The sequence below is a fragment of the Aquarana catesbeiana genome, linkage group LG12, assembly GCF_042186555.1.
Source record: "Aquarana catesbeiana isolate 2022-GZ linkage group LG12, ASM4218655v1, whole genome shotgun sequence".
In the NCBI taxonomy this organism is placed as follows: domain Eukaryota; kingdom Metazoa; phylum Chordata; class Amphibia; order Anura; family Ranidae; genus Aquarana; species Aquarana catesbeiana.
In genome coordinates, this window is record NC_133335.1 from 209,800,340 (window position 1) to 209,819,495 (window position 19,156).

At 42.0% G+C, this 19,156-nt stretch overlaps 1 protein-coding gene across 2 annotated transcripts in view; it reads right to left on the bottom strand.

The window, feature by feature from the left end:
* Positions 1-1,029: 1,029 nt before the first annotated feature.
* The window catches only part of LOC141113484 (protein MTSS 1-like), a 209,954-nt gene continuing 191,827 nt past the window's right edge, over positions 1,030-19,156 (bottom strand). The window contains exons 13-14 of one of the 2 annotated variants that reach the window (XM_073606615.1): positions 17,968-17,994; positions 1,030-11,436 (exon numbers count right to left, since the gene is read on the bottom strand). In XM_073606615.1, the coding sequence (XP_073462716.1) occupies positions 10,706-11,436; positions 17,968-17,994 (758 nt within the window). In that variant the 3' untranslated portion in view covers positions 1,030-10,705. The remainder of the gene's footprint in view (positions 11,437-17,967; positions 17,995-19,156) is intronic. The other variant, XM_073606616.1, reaches the window with a different exon arrangement.

The following is a 19,156-nucleotide window of genomic DNA, read 5'->3' on the forward strand; positions in this document are numbered from 1 at the left end:
CAACACTGTACCCAAATAAAAAATTCCTATAATTTTTTTCACACAAATAGAGCTTCCTTTTGTTGGTATTTAATCACTGCTGAGGTTTATATTTTTTGCTAAACAAAAAAAAAAAAAGACGGAAAATTTTGAAAAAAAAAACAAAACTGTTAGCATAATTTGTTATAAAATTTTGCAAACAGGTAATTTTTCTCCTTCATTGATATGCGCTGATGAGGCTGCACTGAGAGGCACAGATAAGGCAGCACTGATAGGAGGCACTGTTGTGCACTGGTAGGTGGCACAGGTGGGCACAGACAAGGCGGTGGCTGCTCTCCTTGATCGGGACTGATGCCCCTCTGATAGCTGCCAGTGATGGGCTTTTTTTTTACCAGCTCTGTTTACATCACATGATCAGTTGTCATTGGCTGACAGCCGATCATGTGGTAAGGGGGACGGGATCGACCCTTTACTGTGATCAGCCGAGTCCCATTGACTCGCTGATCAGAGCACGCTGCGCACGTCCTGCAGGGGTCGGGTTGGCCGCTCAAGCACAGGAGGACATCATAGGATGGCCTCCAGGCAAAGTAGGTCCACGCTGTAGCCGTCATTTGACTATAGTGCGGATGGGAAGTGGTTAAAGTGGGAGTAAACCCATTTTTTTTTTACTTGTACCTACCGGTAAGCCTATAAGGCTTACTGGTAGGTACTGTGCATATTTCCTAAATCTGCACCATTTAGGAGATTATCACACTGCATGCAGCCGTTGACGTCACCGGTGCAAGCGCTCCGAAGGGTCAGCATACCCATGCTGTCCCTTCAGAGCTCTGTGACATGATCACAGCAAGGCCAATCAGACAGCCGGAGGACGTGAACCCAGGAGGACGACCAGGTAAAAATGGAAGCCCCATCAGTGGAAGGCTTCGTTCTAAAGGTATTTCATAATGTGCTAGTATGTGGTGCATACCTAGCACAATATTCAATTATCTTGCTTGGTTTAACTTAGAACAATCCCACTTTAGCTTTGGATTAATTAAATGGTTGGCGGTCTTTTTTCATTTTACAACAGCCTTGAAATTTAATACTCCAGGAGAATAAGTGGAGCTCAATATAAAAAAAAATATATCACATAAAAATAAAAAGATTTTAATACAGCAATAATACGTGTTGGGAGAAGCCTTGCATGATGTAGATCTTATTCTTTATACATCCTCACCAAATGGATAAGCACCTTTTTAAAGAGACATTTATAAGACTGTGTATCACAGATTCTGCATTTGTTCAAAACAGCACATTAACACAGTAATTCTGCAGTAATTGCCACAATAACTCAAAATGCACACTTTATTATTTTTTTTTCATATTCTTTAATTTAAGGCTATAGGAGATCACTTAAGGCATTATTCATAAAAAATAATAAAACAAAAATATACAATTTACAGAACAATATGGAATTTCCAAACAGTAAATGTGCCAAAACTGGAATTATAAACTCCTAACTTGTCTGCATTCCATGCTTAACAAATATAAATGAATTGCTTATGATTTTGTACTTTTCTGATTTCCATCAAGAGAAAACTTCTATGGAATAGTAGAGGGTACACTCATCTCATATGCAGTGTTCATTGTGCCAAAATGCAAATTCAGAACATGACAGGGTGGGCTTTCATGGTTTTTTTTTCTAGGCTATCATTGTGTAAACAAAAAGTGCACGTCCACCAAAATTTTTCTCTTTATTTTTGGGTTTGAGAGGGGAAGGATTGGACACCCCTTTTGAATTTTTGAGTTTGCGCCCAATTGATGTCCCCAGAACTGCGACTGAGCTCACAGTTAACTACCAATGATCAGGAGGGCTCCTGATAACATCACTGTGCAGCCAATCACATTGTCGCATGACCGGGTGCCCCTCCTACCAGCCTCAGGTGTCAAGACCTACTTAAAGGACCGGATTCCACCATCAGAAAGGGGTTAACAGAACCCAGGATAGCAAAAATATAAACAAAAAAATCCAAAAAAACAAAAACAAAACAAAAAACTGACGGATTCCTATCCTTCCCCAATCTATCCAAAACAAAAGTTTTGAATGGATTTACACTTTAAAACATAAGCGCAGTTTTACTCTACCAACAAACTTGATAAAGATGGCTGTACAGGGTTAAATAAAAGTAAGCAATCTGAGCATTCCTTAGGGCAGTGATGGCGAACCTTGGCACCCCAGATGTTTTGGAACTACATTTTCCATGATGCCCAACTACCATGCACAGTGCATGAGCATCATGGGAAATGTAGTTCCAAAACACCTGGGGTGCCAAGGTTCACCATCACTGCCTTAGGATGAATTAGCAGAGAGCTTATTACTTCTGCAGTGGTTTTCTGCACAAACTCTTCCAGCTCAGTGATATGGGGAAATTAGTAATTTGCTGTATTGGATAATCTCTGCATAAAACGTATGATTCCCCTGAGATTATTTGGTAAGGGAGCTTACAAAAATGCATGCTCACGGTAAACCAAGTGTGCATGTTTAAGTAACAGCAGTAACAGGGTGTCATGTGATCATATTTTGCCTACACATGTGACCTACCTGTATGGCAAACTTTATCCAGGACAGTGAAATTATTAAGTTTATAATAGGCTCTAAACAGCATCTAGCATTTGGCTCCTATAAAGGATTTAGTTATACAATATGCCTTGTTGTGTCTCCAGTTAGCAACAACCAAATGTTTTTCACAGAGCCCGTAGAGGCATAACAGAACGAGGAGTGGAAGTACTATGGATAAACCCAATTATTTCAGCACCCTGCCTTAAAAAAAAAACATAAAGTAAATTGAAATCTAGATGCCCCCAGTCATTGGATATGCAACTAAAATGGTTATATGATCACTGCAACATCAAAGCTGTCACAGCAATTTGAGCTGGGTGTCGGCTGGGGTGGGCTTACCGTGGCAATGGAACTGAGCTAATCTCTCATAACTCGCCTAGATATTTTCTGGCTTTAAGTTGTAGGCAGAGGCAATGTAAGGTGTCTACGAGACAAGTCTGTCATGTCAATCAAATGTTTTCAGAACAATTTTGTAGCAACCTTCATGCCTATAGAATATGAACAGTTGCATTACTGGAGCTGGAGGCTGGCAATAGTGCCATAAGAATGGAGAATCGGAATGTTAGGCTAATGAAGTGATTAACTCAGCGCTCTACATTGTGGTGTGAGTAGATAGATCCCCAATATGTACAGGTGGTGGGAGGACCGAATTGGGCCCCAAGGGATTCTCTTGCATGGACAACATTATGAAATCAAGTTGGTTAGAATGGGGAAGAAGAATAAAGTTTTGAAAATATATCCGTGTCGTAGAACATGGGTTATCCTGATACTAATGCAGAGGGCTAGTAAATATAAAGAGGAAAGGATCGCCGCTACTCCTGACCAGCCCATGTGAACAAACGATAAGGAGCAGCCTCAGCCTACATGTCTCCACTATACCACACACCCTGATGCATTTTGCCGTGGCCACCGGGGCTTAGTTATAGGCTGAGGCCACTCCTTATGGTTTGGTCACCTGGGCTAGTCGGGAGTAGCGGCGATCCTTTCATCTTTATTTTATGCATGACGACTTAGGCCCAACACCTAAAGTGCTGCCGAAACCCTAAACTGGGCACCATTCCCTAGATTGTCCACTCATCTGTCTCAAGATGGTCTCAAAATATAAAATACATTGCTACCTGTTGATTGGTCAATTTACATTTATTATTGGTCAATTTACATGCATTATTGGGCAATTTAAGAAAATGCTTATTGGTCAACTTCAATTTAATGCTATGCTATATAATGGCCTCCCACTACCCCATATATGAAGGGTGGGTTACACTTATTTCTATGTATTGCCTATAACCCCCTGCTATAGCAAGTAACAAAATAATATAATTTGGAAGAACTCCCTCAACAATATATATCCCTGCTAAGGACACGATCTTTAAAAAGCCCAAAGCCACTATAACTATTAGTATTAATAGTAGAAGGACAGGATGCTGAAAGAATCATCTCACTGCATTTAAAAAAAAATTAAACAAAAACTGTCAATCTCTAAAGAAAAAAAAAAAAAAATTTATATACTACAACAGGAATAATACTTTATCTTCAATGCCGATGGCTTTTGGGCGAAGTTGTATATCTATTTTTTGTTGGCTAAAATATCTGTGCTTGTTTTAAAGTGAACCTGTGCTTTAGCCATGCAAGCCAAACCAACAGGTTGACTTTAATGTTGCCAACCTGCAACAGCTTGTATTATCCTTTTGCTTCCCCATTGGTCTGCACATTAAGTCAGGAAGACCTGTGCATGGTCCAAGTCATGACTTGAAGTCTACACAGAACTAGGGAACAACCCCCCCCCCCCACTTCCCTATGTGACAACGCTGGATACCGGAGTATCCAATTGTCAAGCACTAAACGCCATCACATTGTATAGTGGGGAATGAGCTGCATGTTTCAACGCACCAGAGTGCCAGTTATGTCTCTTTCTTCCTGGTGGCAAAATGGAGTAGCAGGAAAGCAAAAAGGACTGTCCATATAAACTGCATCAGAAGGCGGCATTGAACAGTGCTTTCATAAAGCAAAGATTAATTTTAAAGGGTCAAAACACCCAAAACTAATATTTCAGTTAAGGGAGGGTTCTGGTTGCCTGTATCCCCTACCTGCTTCTTGTCACTCTTGAAAGTGCTGGAGGCAAGATTTATGCACCAAAGATCCAAGCTTTGCCATGCCAACACCACCAAGTCCTGCTGTTCTTGGTGCACCCGCCAATGAAAATTAAGAAATATGCAAGAAAGAGAACAAGACTTATCCATAATGGCTGCGGCAGATAGGCAGAGTTGGGAACTTAGGTAGAAAGATCTTACCACCAGAGACAGACTCCCAAAACAAACATCAAAAAGCAATTAGTTGGTCAACTTTCCAATAAGGATGGGTTTAGACGTGTTCGGGATCCTAGTCCCCACCCACCTGCCCAATCCCACCAAGAAGCTGGCAATGTAAACCGCTAATCACAGGCAGAGGCATTTCCCGGTCTGTGCAGTTGCGGACCAGGAAATGCCTCACTGCCTGTGGTTAGCTGTGTGCAGTGTCGGCTTCCTGGCGGGATCAGGCAGGTGGATTGGGACTAGGATCCCAAACACGCCTGAGCCCATCTCTACTTGCCAACAATGAAAATTCGAGATTGGAATATGACATCAAAATTTATATTTTATTTATCCATATATAGATATTCTCAAGGTAAGAAAAAAAAAAAAATTTGAAAGATTAATTTTTAATTATTCATTTATTATGAATTAATTTTGATGTGGCACTTCAATCTCAGATTTTTTTTTTCAGTTATAAACACAGGGGAGCAGTATAAACACCAGGCCGTAAGCTGAAATACCAGTTTAGGTAAAATGACCCTTTGTGCAAAAGCAGCTCCACCCTAAACCTCAAGATGACCAATTTTAGCCTCATGGAATTGAGTAAGGTAAAGATATGACCTCACATTTCAATTTCAAACTGTAAAAACGGCACTCAAAATATTGAATATTTTAGACGGATACCCAGACCTGCTGAGCCAATCCTATAATAATAAAGAAAAAAAAACAAAAAACAAAAAAAACAAAAACATATTTTACAAATATTATCCAGGCTCTTTTTTTTTTAGCACATTCTAATCTTTTTTTTTTCCAAAGCATTATTAAGGTCAGTTTTGTCTGAACTGTCATATATATTTTTTTCCAATCGAAAACAAAGAAAAACAATTCTAAAACATTAATTAGCAAACTTTGTAATAAAGTGATCAGATGATCTCTGCGCTAAACTAAGAAATATTTTTTACATCTATACCTAATAAGATTTATCCCCCCCCCCCCCCCAACAAAAAAAATATATAACTACAGTAGATGTGTAACTTTTTTTTTCTTAATAATTAAAGTTAAAGCAGAACTTGAGGCAAATATAAATATAAAACACTTTTTTTTCTGTTTGTGTAGTAATTCAAAAATTAAATTACATTTTTTCATTAAATACTGCTAATCTAACTACCTGGATTCTGTCTTTATATTAGCTTCCTATTTTCCACTGTGCACCAAAAAATAACAACGGAGGGTTTAAGCAGGGAAGAGCACAGGGTTGCACCACCGGGGCAGGGTGGTGATGCTGATTCACAGGCCAATGTACAGGCCTGGAGACTCGACACAGGAAGCCGCAAAGTTAAATGACTGAACAAAGGTGTCACCCACTTTAAATGGTGTCGTGGATGTAAACTGCAAGACTAACTGAACAGATTTACAATTATTTTGGCAGGTACCACAGTTCACATATATGCCAATGAGCTGTGTATATTGCTGCTTGGCCAGAGTTCTGCTTTACATATTAACAAGCTTAATAAAAATAATATACAACAATAATCCGAAGCAAAATGCCTTTAACCAAAAAAAAAAAAAAAAAGTAGTACAGGGAATACGCCCAACATCTGCAATAAAGAAATCTTAAAATATATTTACATTGATGTTAAAGACGAAGCGAGAGATCGCACAGAATACAATAAATTTTAAAGAAAATATATCTCAAAATGATTTAACAATATAAAAACACAAATATTTATTAAGAACTGAATCAGTGAGAGCATGTGTGCTCCTTTTGTTTCAGGTCAGAATAGGAATAAAGCTTTTCATGGCCGGAAAATAAACAAGCAATAGTAAAAGCGTAAAAACTGTAATATTTGCACCTAAACTGGCCACATAACATCACCCTAAAGCAATAGCAGCTAATTTTTAATGTTGAAACAAAAATCTTTATAGGGTCCCAATGCCTCAACAGTCAGGCACATATGAAAGTAATAAAAAAAAAAAAAAGAAGGATCAGGTAGGGTAAGGTCTGCATATATATTATCTGCATTCTATTGTAAAAGAAAGGAAAACATTTTAATTTATGATTCATTTTAAATAGATATGCTTAAATGCATCTATTCTCTAGTATTATACTTCTGAGCTAGGAGGGATGAATAAGGAATGGAGAAGAAGGGCTGAGATACACATCTTTTCTGGAGAAAATGGTGCTCCAAGTTCTCTCCAATGCCGACCACGTTTGAAGGCTTAAGTTCCCCATAGACGGGAATCTATTTTCTGTCAAATTTTCACTTGATTCCTGCTGAATCAGTTGTATTTCAAGCTGTGGGTGGCCTTTGACACCACCCAGTTCGCCAAAAGTCAAATCTGCTTAGCCAGGTGGAATATTTTCGACTAAACGGTGACTACATCCTATCACATATAGTGTCACTGTTCGGCAACGGTAGTAGGCACAGCTGCCTGAATACAATGGTGATTCAAGTGGTTTATGGCTACCCTTCTCTACTGAAGAGAAAAATCAACCAAGTGGACCTCTGATCAATCCAAGTGGACCTTTAAACCTACTCCTTCAACAGAGTTCAACTTCTACCCAGGCCTCCAGACGTGATTAGCCCCTGAGGTAGCCTGCAAGAGCATTTTCTCCAAGAGAGGCAAGTATTTCAGTCCTCAGAATTACTCCATTAGCCATCCCAGCAAGACTGATACTGTGGTTTTATGTAAACATTTTAGCACGGGTTTATTTAGAGTCCTCAAAAACACATACTGCTATAAACACAGTGAAGGAATTGTGACTAGCAGTTTTTGCCTGCTAATAAATTTCACAATCCCAAATATATGGCTGGATAAATTGATGTATTTCAAAAACTGGACGAATTCAGTGCATGCCGTGGGAAAGAATTCCGAATGCTAGATGCCTATTGTTAATTTTGGAGCGCTGCTTCTTTTACACTTTTCTCAGACTTCTCCCAAAATACTTCACAATACAAGCTTAAGGGTAAATTTAAATTTTGAAAAACTGTAAATATATATAACAATTTAATACATGGCCATCGGCCATAAACATCTATGTTTAAGATGATACGAATGACAGCAGTGATCTAGATCTCCCAAACTCCAACGAGATTTCACAGCCAGAGTTTATGGTGCAGCTCCCAACCAAAGATGTGACATCACTTCAGTGGCCACAGTAACTGGATGGAACTGGAAATTCTTGTGGGGTTATCAAGCATGCTGGAGTTGGCTTTTTGGGAAGCCAAAACGTGACTCAACATCCCAGTAAACATGCAAAACCGAATGTCACATTTCAGTGGACCTGGCCCTGAATGGGTTATCCCTACCCTGGGGGTGCATGGTTACCTTTAGATAGTCAAATGACTTTGCTGCAATACCATCTCACCCATCCATTAACATAATAAAAAAACATTCTTAGACTCGCTAGCTCCAAGCCTATTCTATTACACATTCTGCAACTATAGGAAAACATTGATTGGCACTGCTTACAGAACTAGCTCTTGGCAGGTGGAAGCAGGCCAGAACTCTCCAACACCTACTTTTCCAGGTATGGTTCCAACTCAGACAAAGTATAATTTAGCAAAGTCTTTGCTAAATACACCCAAAGGGTCTTGTGTTCTGACACTAAAGGGACGAAAAATGCTCTCTCAATTTCAACTATCCTGCTGTCTTTCTTCTACAGCAATATGAACATAAATGGTAACCTCTGTTGGGTTTCTATAGCAAATTCAGTCCCTTCATCTTCCCACCAGTTTTACACATGGGTTAAACCATCAACAATGTTCTAAAGAAAAAAAAGCCTATAGTAAAGGCTGACCTTCCGGTTATAACTAAAACAAAATATCTTGTAAACCAATTATTAAACAAATGAATAAGCTGCTAATATAAGTACCTTAAACTTGGCTTTATATTAGCTTTACATAATCCCCCAGGGTTCACACAGAAAGGAAAGGCCAGCACTGCAAGCCAACTAGGCTCTACTGAAATGATCAATGTTTTAAGCTAAAGACTATGAACTGGTTACGGAGGGAGAGTGCTGCTCCATCTTTTCTGTCCAATCGGCAAAGGTATCAGTGACCAAAGGAAATAATCTTTGGCATCCATAAATTTAAATAGTCACCCATCAGCTGGGTGAGTACTGCTACTATAATTTGGAGGTAAGGTTCCACATTCAGGTGGAGGAAACAAGATTCTAAGATCATAGTTTTTGTAATTTTTACATTATTCCACCAGTGGGCTTTGCTTTAGAACATATATGCAAATTGCTCAACTTTTCCCCTATTAAGGTGGTAAACTTCAGAATTCCAAACCCCAGAATGGCATGACCTTGCCAAATGTAGCCAATTTTCAGAGACTTTCCAAACTGAATATTGCTCTATATTACCTTATTTAGTGAAGGAGACCCTTAATTTCACTATTTTTTGAAACTTCTATAATCACCTGTTATCAAAAATAACCCAAACTTTACAAGAAATGTATACTTTTTCAAAACCAGAATTAAAGAGCACCGGCACTGTGCCTTTATCTGCAAAGCTAAGCTGACCCTGAATATTAGATCTCATAAGGTGCCAAATGATAACCTTGGGTTAGGTCCTTTTCTATTGAGCACCAATGGACTCCACAAAGTTCCAATGCAAATACCAACTTTATAAAGTCTGTATTTGCAGATGTTTAGGTCTGTAACCAATGTGCCATGTCCTGGTGACGGTTTATTCAGGTACGTGAGAGGTATTGCCCAATAACTGGAAATGAGATGAAATTTTCCCAAAAGGGCCAGTGGCACCACCTGGCACCATATATTGCCTGGTATCTGGGGGAGAGCCCTGCTTAGTAGATTTAGAGTATAGGTTTTCTTTTAGCAGTGTTCTAATATGTGATTTTTTTTAAAGTCATTAATTTTGGCAACACATTTTCCAAACGCGTTGATAAAACTTAAATTACCATAATGCACTGCAACAAACCAGTGAGTTTAGTTTGACTACTGAGTGTCATGTTTGAATGATAACAACTGTCAGGAAGAACTAGATTACAGTTTACTGTAAAGACAAAATCCAAGCAAAAAGAACTTGATGTAATTTTAACCCGTGCTATGCGGAATAACCTGTGATCCTTTATAAATTTTTAACAATTTTCCACCTTCATACCAGCTGAAATTTCCAACAGTGCTCACAATGCGAGTACCTTTCCAGCGTTCTTATAAGAGACAAAGTGCAGAAAAGGCCTGAATGATGAATTTAAATCCATAGGGTCTATTTTATGGACAGAAGCCCCGACAGCTTCTGTCGCAGTGGGAGGGATACCACTGACAGAGTATAAGCATTGGTCAGGGGGTAGAGCAAAGGAAACCAAAACCGTTGCAGGCCTTGACAATGTATCAGTGTCCAGCAGGCATATAACCAGGGTTGAAGAATTGAGGACTGACTGTATAAAAATTGACCATTATAACATTACTTGGCTCCAGTTGGTGGTATAACCAAAACCTTATGGCATCACTACATGACCAGCACTTGAACAGAAGCTATGTTTGTGTAGATGTATCATGTATAGACTGCTTTATAGGTCAAGGCACTTTGCTATTAACTCTTCAGCCTGAAAAATAAACCACCCAATGCAAAATAAGAACTGTAAAATGCATAGCACTAAAATAACAGTTTAAAAGAACCCAACAACAAAAAAATAAAGGTTAAATGAAGTTACAGAGCGAACGGTAACAAGACTTTGAATTAAGGGCATCTAGCTGAGCCGATGACATTAAACAATGGGAACTCAGGTCCTTAGGAAAAAAAAAAGAACATTGTCTCTTTAGAAAAGAGAACGAAGGCGAGTGTTATGCGTAGGGCCCATCCATGTCTCATTTCAAGAAAGGTGCCGACCGATCATTGCTAATTGTTTTTCTAAGCCTCACTCCCCGTTTGATCATTGACAGCATATTGTCCTGAGGTGGAGCCTCGGAATTTGAATGAATCGAATTTTCTATGCTGCTTACTTCCTGTGGGGCACTTGGGCTTATTGATTCATTGGCTGGTGTGTTATCTACCCTGACGTCATTGCTTTCAGACACCTTCTGTGCATTTTGTGGCAGCAGATTAATACTTTGAGAATAGGTGTATGTTTGCTTGGGGATGAAGGCACAATACGTGTTCTGTATAGCATTGAGGCTTTGAGCTGAGCCACACAGACCTTGTCTGATGTGAGAAAAATCAGATTTTGGATCCTGAAGATAAGAAAATCTTTCACTGTGTGTCCTCTCTCCATAAGGGCTAACTGGAGCATCCGGTAACGTTGGGGTCTTAACAGGCACCACAGGAGTCCGGATAGGAATGGGAACACCACTGACGGTTCCTCTTCTAAGTGTTGGCTTGTTGGAGGGATTTCTCTTTATGGTGGCGACATACGGCGATCGAACCAGTGGGTCGGGCTCGGCTAGAAGACTGACAGTAGAAGCAGGCCTCTTAGCTTGGAACATTCTTCTGTAATTCTGGCTTATGTCACTGTTTCTTGGAATAGTAGATGACTTGTCGAAGTCCAATTGGTCGGTCTCTTCTTGTTCACCATGTAACGAGATGTAATCGTAATCTGCAACTAAGGAGAGAAAAGAGTTATAAGCATGAACACCACCAAACTAGCTATTCTACAAAAAAAAACAATAGGAGCTAAAGTGAACAATAAAATCAGCACCAAACTCAGCTAAAAGCATTTTCCTGAAGCTGAAATGCAGTTTAAGACAAAATGTTGAGTGCTTTTGCTATACCAGGGTTTTTGAAGATTTGAGGATATGGTATTTAAGGCTGAACTCAATGGACATGTCTTTTTTCAACCTATGTACCCCATATATTGTCCTCCTAGCATCTAAATTTTACAGTAAGCTTACAACTATGATCTCCACTAAATGATGTAGGGGACTGAGCTACAAAATGTTCTATCAGCAAGACTTATAAGTAACATAAGGTCCAGCACTGTTAAGCCTTCCAACCGTCTCCTTTTGTCAAGACCAGAAATTTGGAATTTTACCATCTTACGACCTGACCAATTAGAATGAACAGAAGGCTTTGGTTGGACATGCAGCTTGATCTGAGCTATGTCCAAGGTCCTGATGATGTGAAGAAGTTTAGGTTCTGAAGTCTCATTAAAGCAGTTGGGCTGCTCGGGAAACCAGGGTTATTCTCTATACTAGGGGTGTTCAAACTTTAACAAAAGGCCGGATTACTGTCTTTCAGATTTTAAGGGGGCCAGGGTGTGGCCAGCAGGAGTTAAAAAATGTCCCAGTGTCAGTGGGATTAAACAATGAATCAGGCTTGATGGTCAGTGGGAGGAAGAAAATTATTTGGCACCTGTGGTCAGTAAGGAAAGGAATAGTGTCCCATCATTGGTGTCAGTTGGAGGAATGGTGCCCCATCATTGGTTTCAGTGGGTGGAATAGTGCCCCATTGTTGGTATCAGTAGGAGGAATAGGGGCCCATAGTTGGTGGTGTCAATGGGAGGAATAGGGCCTCATTATTGGTGTCAGTGGGAAAAAAATGGTGCTCATCAGTGGCGTCAGTAGAAAAAAATAGGCCCCGAGGGCCAGATGAATGCAAGTAAAGGGCTACAGTTTGGAGACCACTGCTCTATTTCATGAGGGGCCTTGGGTCCATGAAGGGCAGACAAAAAAAATAAGCTCCAGAAAGGAAGAACTGAAGTGCAAATGACTGTCTATTAAAAGCGGACAGCCAAAACGTCTTGGATAATAAACTCCCTTCTTCAGGGCTTCCATGAAATGGAGAGTGATTTGGCAGCTTATATGTATAGCAGCTGCAGTAACGATGTATATCAATAAAGACGACACCTCAGCATCTCATTAAATAAAGAGTTTGGGAAAGGAAATGCCGTCATGCACTAAGACTGCTCCTTCGGCAGCTGCACCTAAAAGTGCAAAGTTAATCACATTTTTTATTTCTTTGATGCCATGGGGGGGGGGGGGGGGGATTTTAACCCCTGAAATGTGTTGGCTCCCCACTTATACTCCTTTTCCTCTACACTTAAGACAGGATGAACGTGATTCAATGGGTGCTGATAAATCTGAACTAGTGAAGCACCGAATTTTCGGCCGCCAAAACATATCGGGCGAAAATTGCCTTTTCATCTCGCCAATAACGGCACCGCAAATGGGGGCGGGGCCCCGTCCCTGGTGCTGCCCGTTACAGGGTTGTCCTTATGGCGCAGCGCAGTCCTCTCCTCCCTCCTCGCTGCGATCTCCGTTGTGTCACGGAGCTTAACTACACAAACCGCAGTAAGAATGTCCCGCCTCCTGTGACAGACGGCACATTGATCCGATGGTGGGACATTGAATCAGTGTGACGTGATTACAGGAGGCAGGACATCGTGCAATTCAAATGCAGCTCCGTGACACACGGAGATCGCCTCTCTGATTCGAGAACTGGCAAGCTGCATGACGGGCACTGGTAGGCTGCATCTTATGGGCACATGTGGGCTGCATCGAAGGGGCAAACGCAGGCTGCGTGACGGGCACTGGTGAAGCTGCATTGATCTCTTGTATCATGTCCGCAGTCTCTGACCCTCTCCTGTACCATGTCCGCAGTCTCTGACCCTCTCCTGTACCATGTCCGCAGTCTCTGACCCTCTCCTGTACCATGTCCGCAGTCTCTGACCCTCTCCTCTACCATGTCCGCAGTCTCTGACCCTCTCCTCTACCATGTCCGCAGTCTCTGACCCTCTCCTCTACCATGTCCGCAGTCTCTGACCCTCTCCTCTACCATGTCCGCAGTCTCTGACCCTCTCCTCTACCATGTCCGCAGTCTCTGACCCTCTCCTCTACCATGTCCGCAGTCTCTGACCCTCTCCTCTACCATGTCCGCAGTCTCTGACCATCTCCTCTACCATGTCCGCAGTCTCTGACCATCTCCTCTACCATGTCCGCAGTCTCTGACCATCTCCTCTACCATGTCCGCAGTCTCTGACCATCTCCTCTACCATGTCCGCAGTCTCTGACCATCTCCTCTACCATGTCCGCAGTCTCTGACCAGCTCCTCTACCATGTCCGCAGTCTCTGACCAGCTCCTCTACCATGTCCGCAGTCTCTGACCATCTCCTCTACCATGTCCGCAGTCTCTGACCATCTCCTCTACCATGTCCGCAGTCTCTGACCATCTCCTCTACCATGTCCGCAGTCTCTGACCATCTCCTCTACCATGTCCGCAGTCTCTGACCATCTCCTCTACCATGTCCGCAGTCTCTGACCATCTCCTCTACCATGTCCGCAGTCTCTGACCATCTCCTCTACCATGTCCGCAGTCTCTGACCATCTCCTCTACCATGTCCGCAGTCTCGGACCATCTCCTCTACCATGTCCGCAGTCTCTGACCATCTCCTCTACCATGTCCGCAGTCTCTGACCATCTCCTCTACCATATCCGCAGTCTCTGACCATCTCCTCTACCATATCCGCAGTCTCTGACCATCTCCTCTACCATGTCCGCAGTCTCTGACCATCTCCTCTACCATGTCCGCAGTCTCTGACCATCTCCTCTACCATGTCCGCAGTCTCTGACCATCTCCTCTACCATGTCCGCAGTCTCTGACCATCTCCTCTACCATGTCCGCAGTCTCTGACCATCTCCTCTACCATGTCCGCAGTCTCTGACCATCTCCTCTACCATGTCCGCAGTCTCTGACCATCTCCTCTACCATGTCCGCAGTCTCTGACCATCTCCTCTACCATGTCCGCAGTTTCTGACCATCTCCTCTACCATGTCTGCAGTCTCTGACCATCTCCTCTACCATGTCCCCAGTGTCTGACCATCTCCTGTAATGTGTCTGCAGTCTCTGACAATCTCCTGTACCATGTCCCCATTCTCTGACCATCTCCTGTATAAAAATATTTTTAAAAACAGTCACTTTCGGTATCGGTGCTGTTTCGGTATCAGTTTCGGTTTTCGGGATCAAGGATGATTTATTTTCGGTATCGGTTTTGGCACCAAAAAACCCATTCGGTGCATCCCTAATCTGAACTGTTCTATCTTGTGACCTGAAGGTTCATTACATAAGGTCCACACTAATGAAGACATGTGGGCACCTTCGTTGCAGCCTTTGCCTACCATAAAGAGCCAACAATCTTTTGCACATCTTAACTGTTTATAACAATGCAAAGCGATAATGCAAAGCCAAGATGTTGGCTGCAGAAGCCTCCCCAGCTTAATGTACAAGAGGAGCAGGTAAAGAATTTAGCATCCCTAGAGCAGAAGGTACAAAACCCATTCATACATTAGCTTGTATCCAGCAGGGAAACAAAGGTCTCTGTGTTGCTTAAGAGGCTAGAGCAGGGGTCTCAAACTATCGGCCCTTCAGCTGTTGCAAAACTACAAATCCCATGAGGCATTGCAAGGCTGATAGTTACAGCCACAAGCAGAGGCATGATGGGACTTGTCGTTTTGCAACAGCTGGAGGGCCGCCAGTTTGAGACTCCTGGGCTAGAGTAATGAGGGGCTCCCATCTTAAAAACACAGAGCAGTAAGATCTTGGGACTTTTTATTTGGACCGGGGCAATTTTAGAGCAAAATTATAGGGGACAGGGTCTTTAACCGACACTTTCAAGGGAATGTCCCCTATAATGGCAATAATTAATAAAAAAACAAAAAAAAACAGAAGCACTGTTCCAAATCTAAACCATTTGCGTAACCATTTCTTTTTCAATAAAAGAAAACTAGGCACGGAATAGAGTAAATGCAATGTTTTTAAAATTTTTATTCTTGATTTCAAATTGTCCACTTTAAGAAAGAGAGAAAAGCATGACATTAGCGAAAGTGCACACTGCAATTCTGTGAGAGCAAAGGTTCAATTAACAGGATCTGATAGGTAAAAGAAAGGGGAATCGATTTGCTGCAGTCTTGTTGAAATCACAAGGAAACATAATACTAAGTACATTCTAGTGTTGACAGCACAATCACCCACAATAAAAGCTTGGGAGAAAAAGTGGTGGGAAGACAAAGGTCAGTTAAGCAAGGAACATTATCGACTACATACACCTATATAAACAAACATGGACACAGGGGCTTCGAAGCCTGACTGTCCCCAAAAAAGCTATTTGTTTTTTTATTGTCATTTCTTATTGGTTAGTATCCTGCAGGTGTCATCCGCTTGACTCAGTCAAAAGCCAATTACCAATTGGGAATGGTCCTCTGCCTGCGAGGATCACTGGCGTTGGGCTAATGCCGTCATTTCTTAAGCTTGGTACACACATACTTTTTTTGGTTCCACACTATCAGCTCCGGTCGGAGCCACTGTACTAACGATCCGACGTTAGTACAGCGATCTCCCCCCGCTGAACACTCTGATCAGTGCTCTCAGCCATTGGCCAAATGGCCGACTTCTGTTGGACTGGCTGGCATACACACGGGCCAAATGTCGGCCAGTTTTTAATGAACCGGCCGATGTTGCCTGGCATTCGGCCCGTCTGTACGGGGCTGTAGTCCTGCATCTACATCAGGTATGGGCTTCTGTAGGACATCGAATAAGCTTCTGAGATTGCCCGATACCTGAATCTCCAGTTATAAGCTTCAGACACTATTTTTTGGAATCAGCATATTCTGATTATAGATGTTCTCTGTGGTCAGCATATTGACCTGCTTACATGCTACGTGTTCTTACAGCATAGCCACGTTTTCCAAAAAAAAATAGTGTATAAAGGGAACCTGTACTGACATACATTGAGGCAGCCATTGGTAAACCCCTTAAAAATGCTGGTTGACACCATTTTATTGCATGATGGCAAAAAGGAATTCTAGTTATGGAAGGGACTAGTATGGTTACAGTGATGTTCTGCCATGCTAAAAGAAATTTGAGCTTATCATGCCTAATTCTTCCTCGGGTTAATGTGCTTACAAAAGAACAGAATGGAGACTAGAGAAGAAGAACATGTCATTTCCAAATATACTACAAAGCAGAAGATCAAAAAAAAAAAATCTACCTTTCCCACCCTTCTACTTCGCAACACTTAAAGTGGGCCTGAATTTAGAAAGTGAAGAGGGAAGATCAAAAGGGTAATTTGGCCCCAAATAGTACCCTATTGTCCAGAACTGCTCCTAAAAAATAGCAGTGCCGTTCCTGTTATGAAGAGTGTGCCTACGCACTCCTGTGCCTACAGACCCATAGTTGTATGTCTACAGTGTGAGATATAAGGTACTGCACCCTCTGACTGCTAGTCACAGGACATTTGGAGTAAGGCGAGCCAAAAAACGGAAAGAAAATCAGTCCATTCCCCCATCAATACATTCAGTGTTGATGGGGGAATCCCTCCCGCGGCGCTATTGTGTTTTGCCAACGTGGAGCTTTCCAGGTCGGCAGAACGCAATGATTACTAATAGTGGCTATAGCCGCCGGCACTCATCATATTTATAATAAAAATCAGACAGACTGGTTGTATCCAAGTTGATTGATGGATTGAGTTGGGTAAAACCAGCCTTCCCATAGATGGATCGAATCTTGGCTGGCCCCTGCTGAACTGGCTGAGATTCAAACCATCTGTGGTTGGCTTAAGATTTGTTGACTGTGCTGTCCACTGCTCTGCTTGCTGGAGGCCTTTACCAAGATGGCCTCCTCCACACAGGCATGGTGCAGAAAAAAAACATACGCATCAAAAACGCATCAGAAGTCAGTAATTGGGGAAATATTGGCTGCAGGCAGACCACAGGCAGTGACTATTTGTTTGACCCCCGCCTGTCTTTTTTTTGGGCACTGCTTCTAAAGTTTAGTCCCTCTTTAAGTTACTACTACTGACAGGTATGCTGAGAGTAACAAAGGCCTAACTAGAAGACAGAAGCGCTTCTTTTTTTTTTTCTCTCTTTCTTTTTGCTGGGAGATGCAGCTTATCCAATTGCTTCTTTCAGTGCATACAAACACATTATTTGTCATAATGTTCTTAACACTTCTATCCAGCAATTTATCTTATGGGGCTTTGCACACAGAACAATGCAATTTAATAGATATCCTAGCCGGGGACAGTTTCTTTAGTAGTTTTTTGTTTTTGCCACACATCGCTGCCACACGAAACAGGCACAACACCCAAGTCATACATGATTGGAGCAGCTCAGTCCAATCTAATTAAAAAGCAGATTCTTACCAAAAAGAGAGGGATCCTTCTTTATTGCTGTGGAAAGAATGCACATATGTTGGTTGAGAGAGAATGAAGGAACTTATCAACTAGATGATTACAATATGCCCTCTGTGCAGCACAACCCCTTTCAAGATAGAGCAATCTGCTCCACTGTGAGATGGACTATTGCACCCAACATGGCAGTCTACTGGATGGAATCTTGTAGTTATATGAGCACAAAACTTTTCCTTTTGAAACCATGTATTCATCAGTTTATTGCTACTTATGGACATTTCTCCTTTTTATACAGTTATCTCCCTCCTACAAAAAACAGCCAAAAGTTTGGGAACACCTGACCATCAAACCTATATGAGCTTGTTGGGCACCCAATTCCAAAACCTTTGGCATTAATATGAAGTTGGCCTTCCCTCGCGGCTAGTATGGGCCTTCAATCTGCTGTGAACCCTCAAGATTGGTGCGTGTGCTTGTGGATATTTGTGTCCATTCAGCCAAAAAGCATTTGTGAGGTCAGGAACGGATGAGAAGACTTGACTCACAATCAGTGTTCCAAATCATTCCAAAGGTGAACGTTCGGTAGTGTTGAGGTCGGAGCTCTGTGGGGGTCACTTGAGTTTATACACAACATTCTGGTCGGTTATTATGGGGGTGACTGTGCACCATAGCCATTCTGGGACACAAAAGTGCCTTCCCCAGTAACCAAAAAAGATTAATGCTGCACAATTGTGATTAGCAGGAATAGTGCCCCATCATTGGTACTAGTGGGAGGAATAGTGCCCCATCATTGGTATTAGCGAGAGGAATAGTGCCCCATCATTGGTATTAGCGAGAGGAATAGTGCCCCATCATTGGTATTAGCGAGAGGAATAGTGCCCCATCATTGGTATTAGCGAGAGGAATAGTGCCCCATCATTGGTGTCAGTGGGAGGAATAGTGCCCCATCACTGGTATCAGCGAAAGGAATAGTGCCCCATCACTGGTATCAGCGAAAGGAATAGTGCCCCATCACTGGTATCAGCGAAAGGAATAGTGCCCCATCACTGGTATCAGCGAAAGGAATAGTGCCCCATCACTGGTATCAGCGAGAGGAATAGTGCCCCATTCATTGGTGTCAGCGAGAGGAATAGTGCCCCATTCATTGATATCAGTGAGAGAAATAGTGCCCCATTCATTGATATCAGTGAGAGGAATAGTGCCC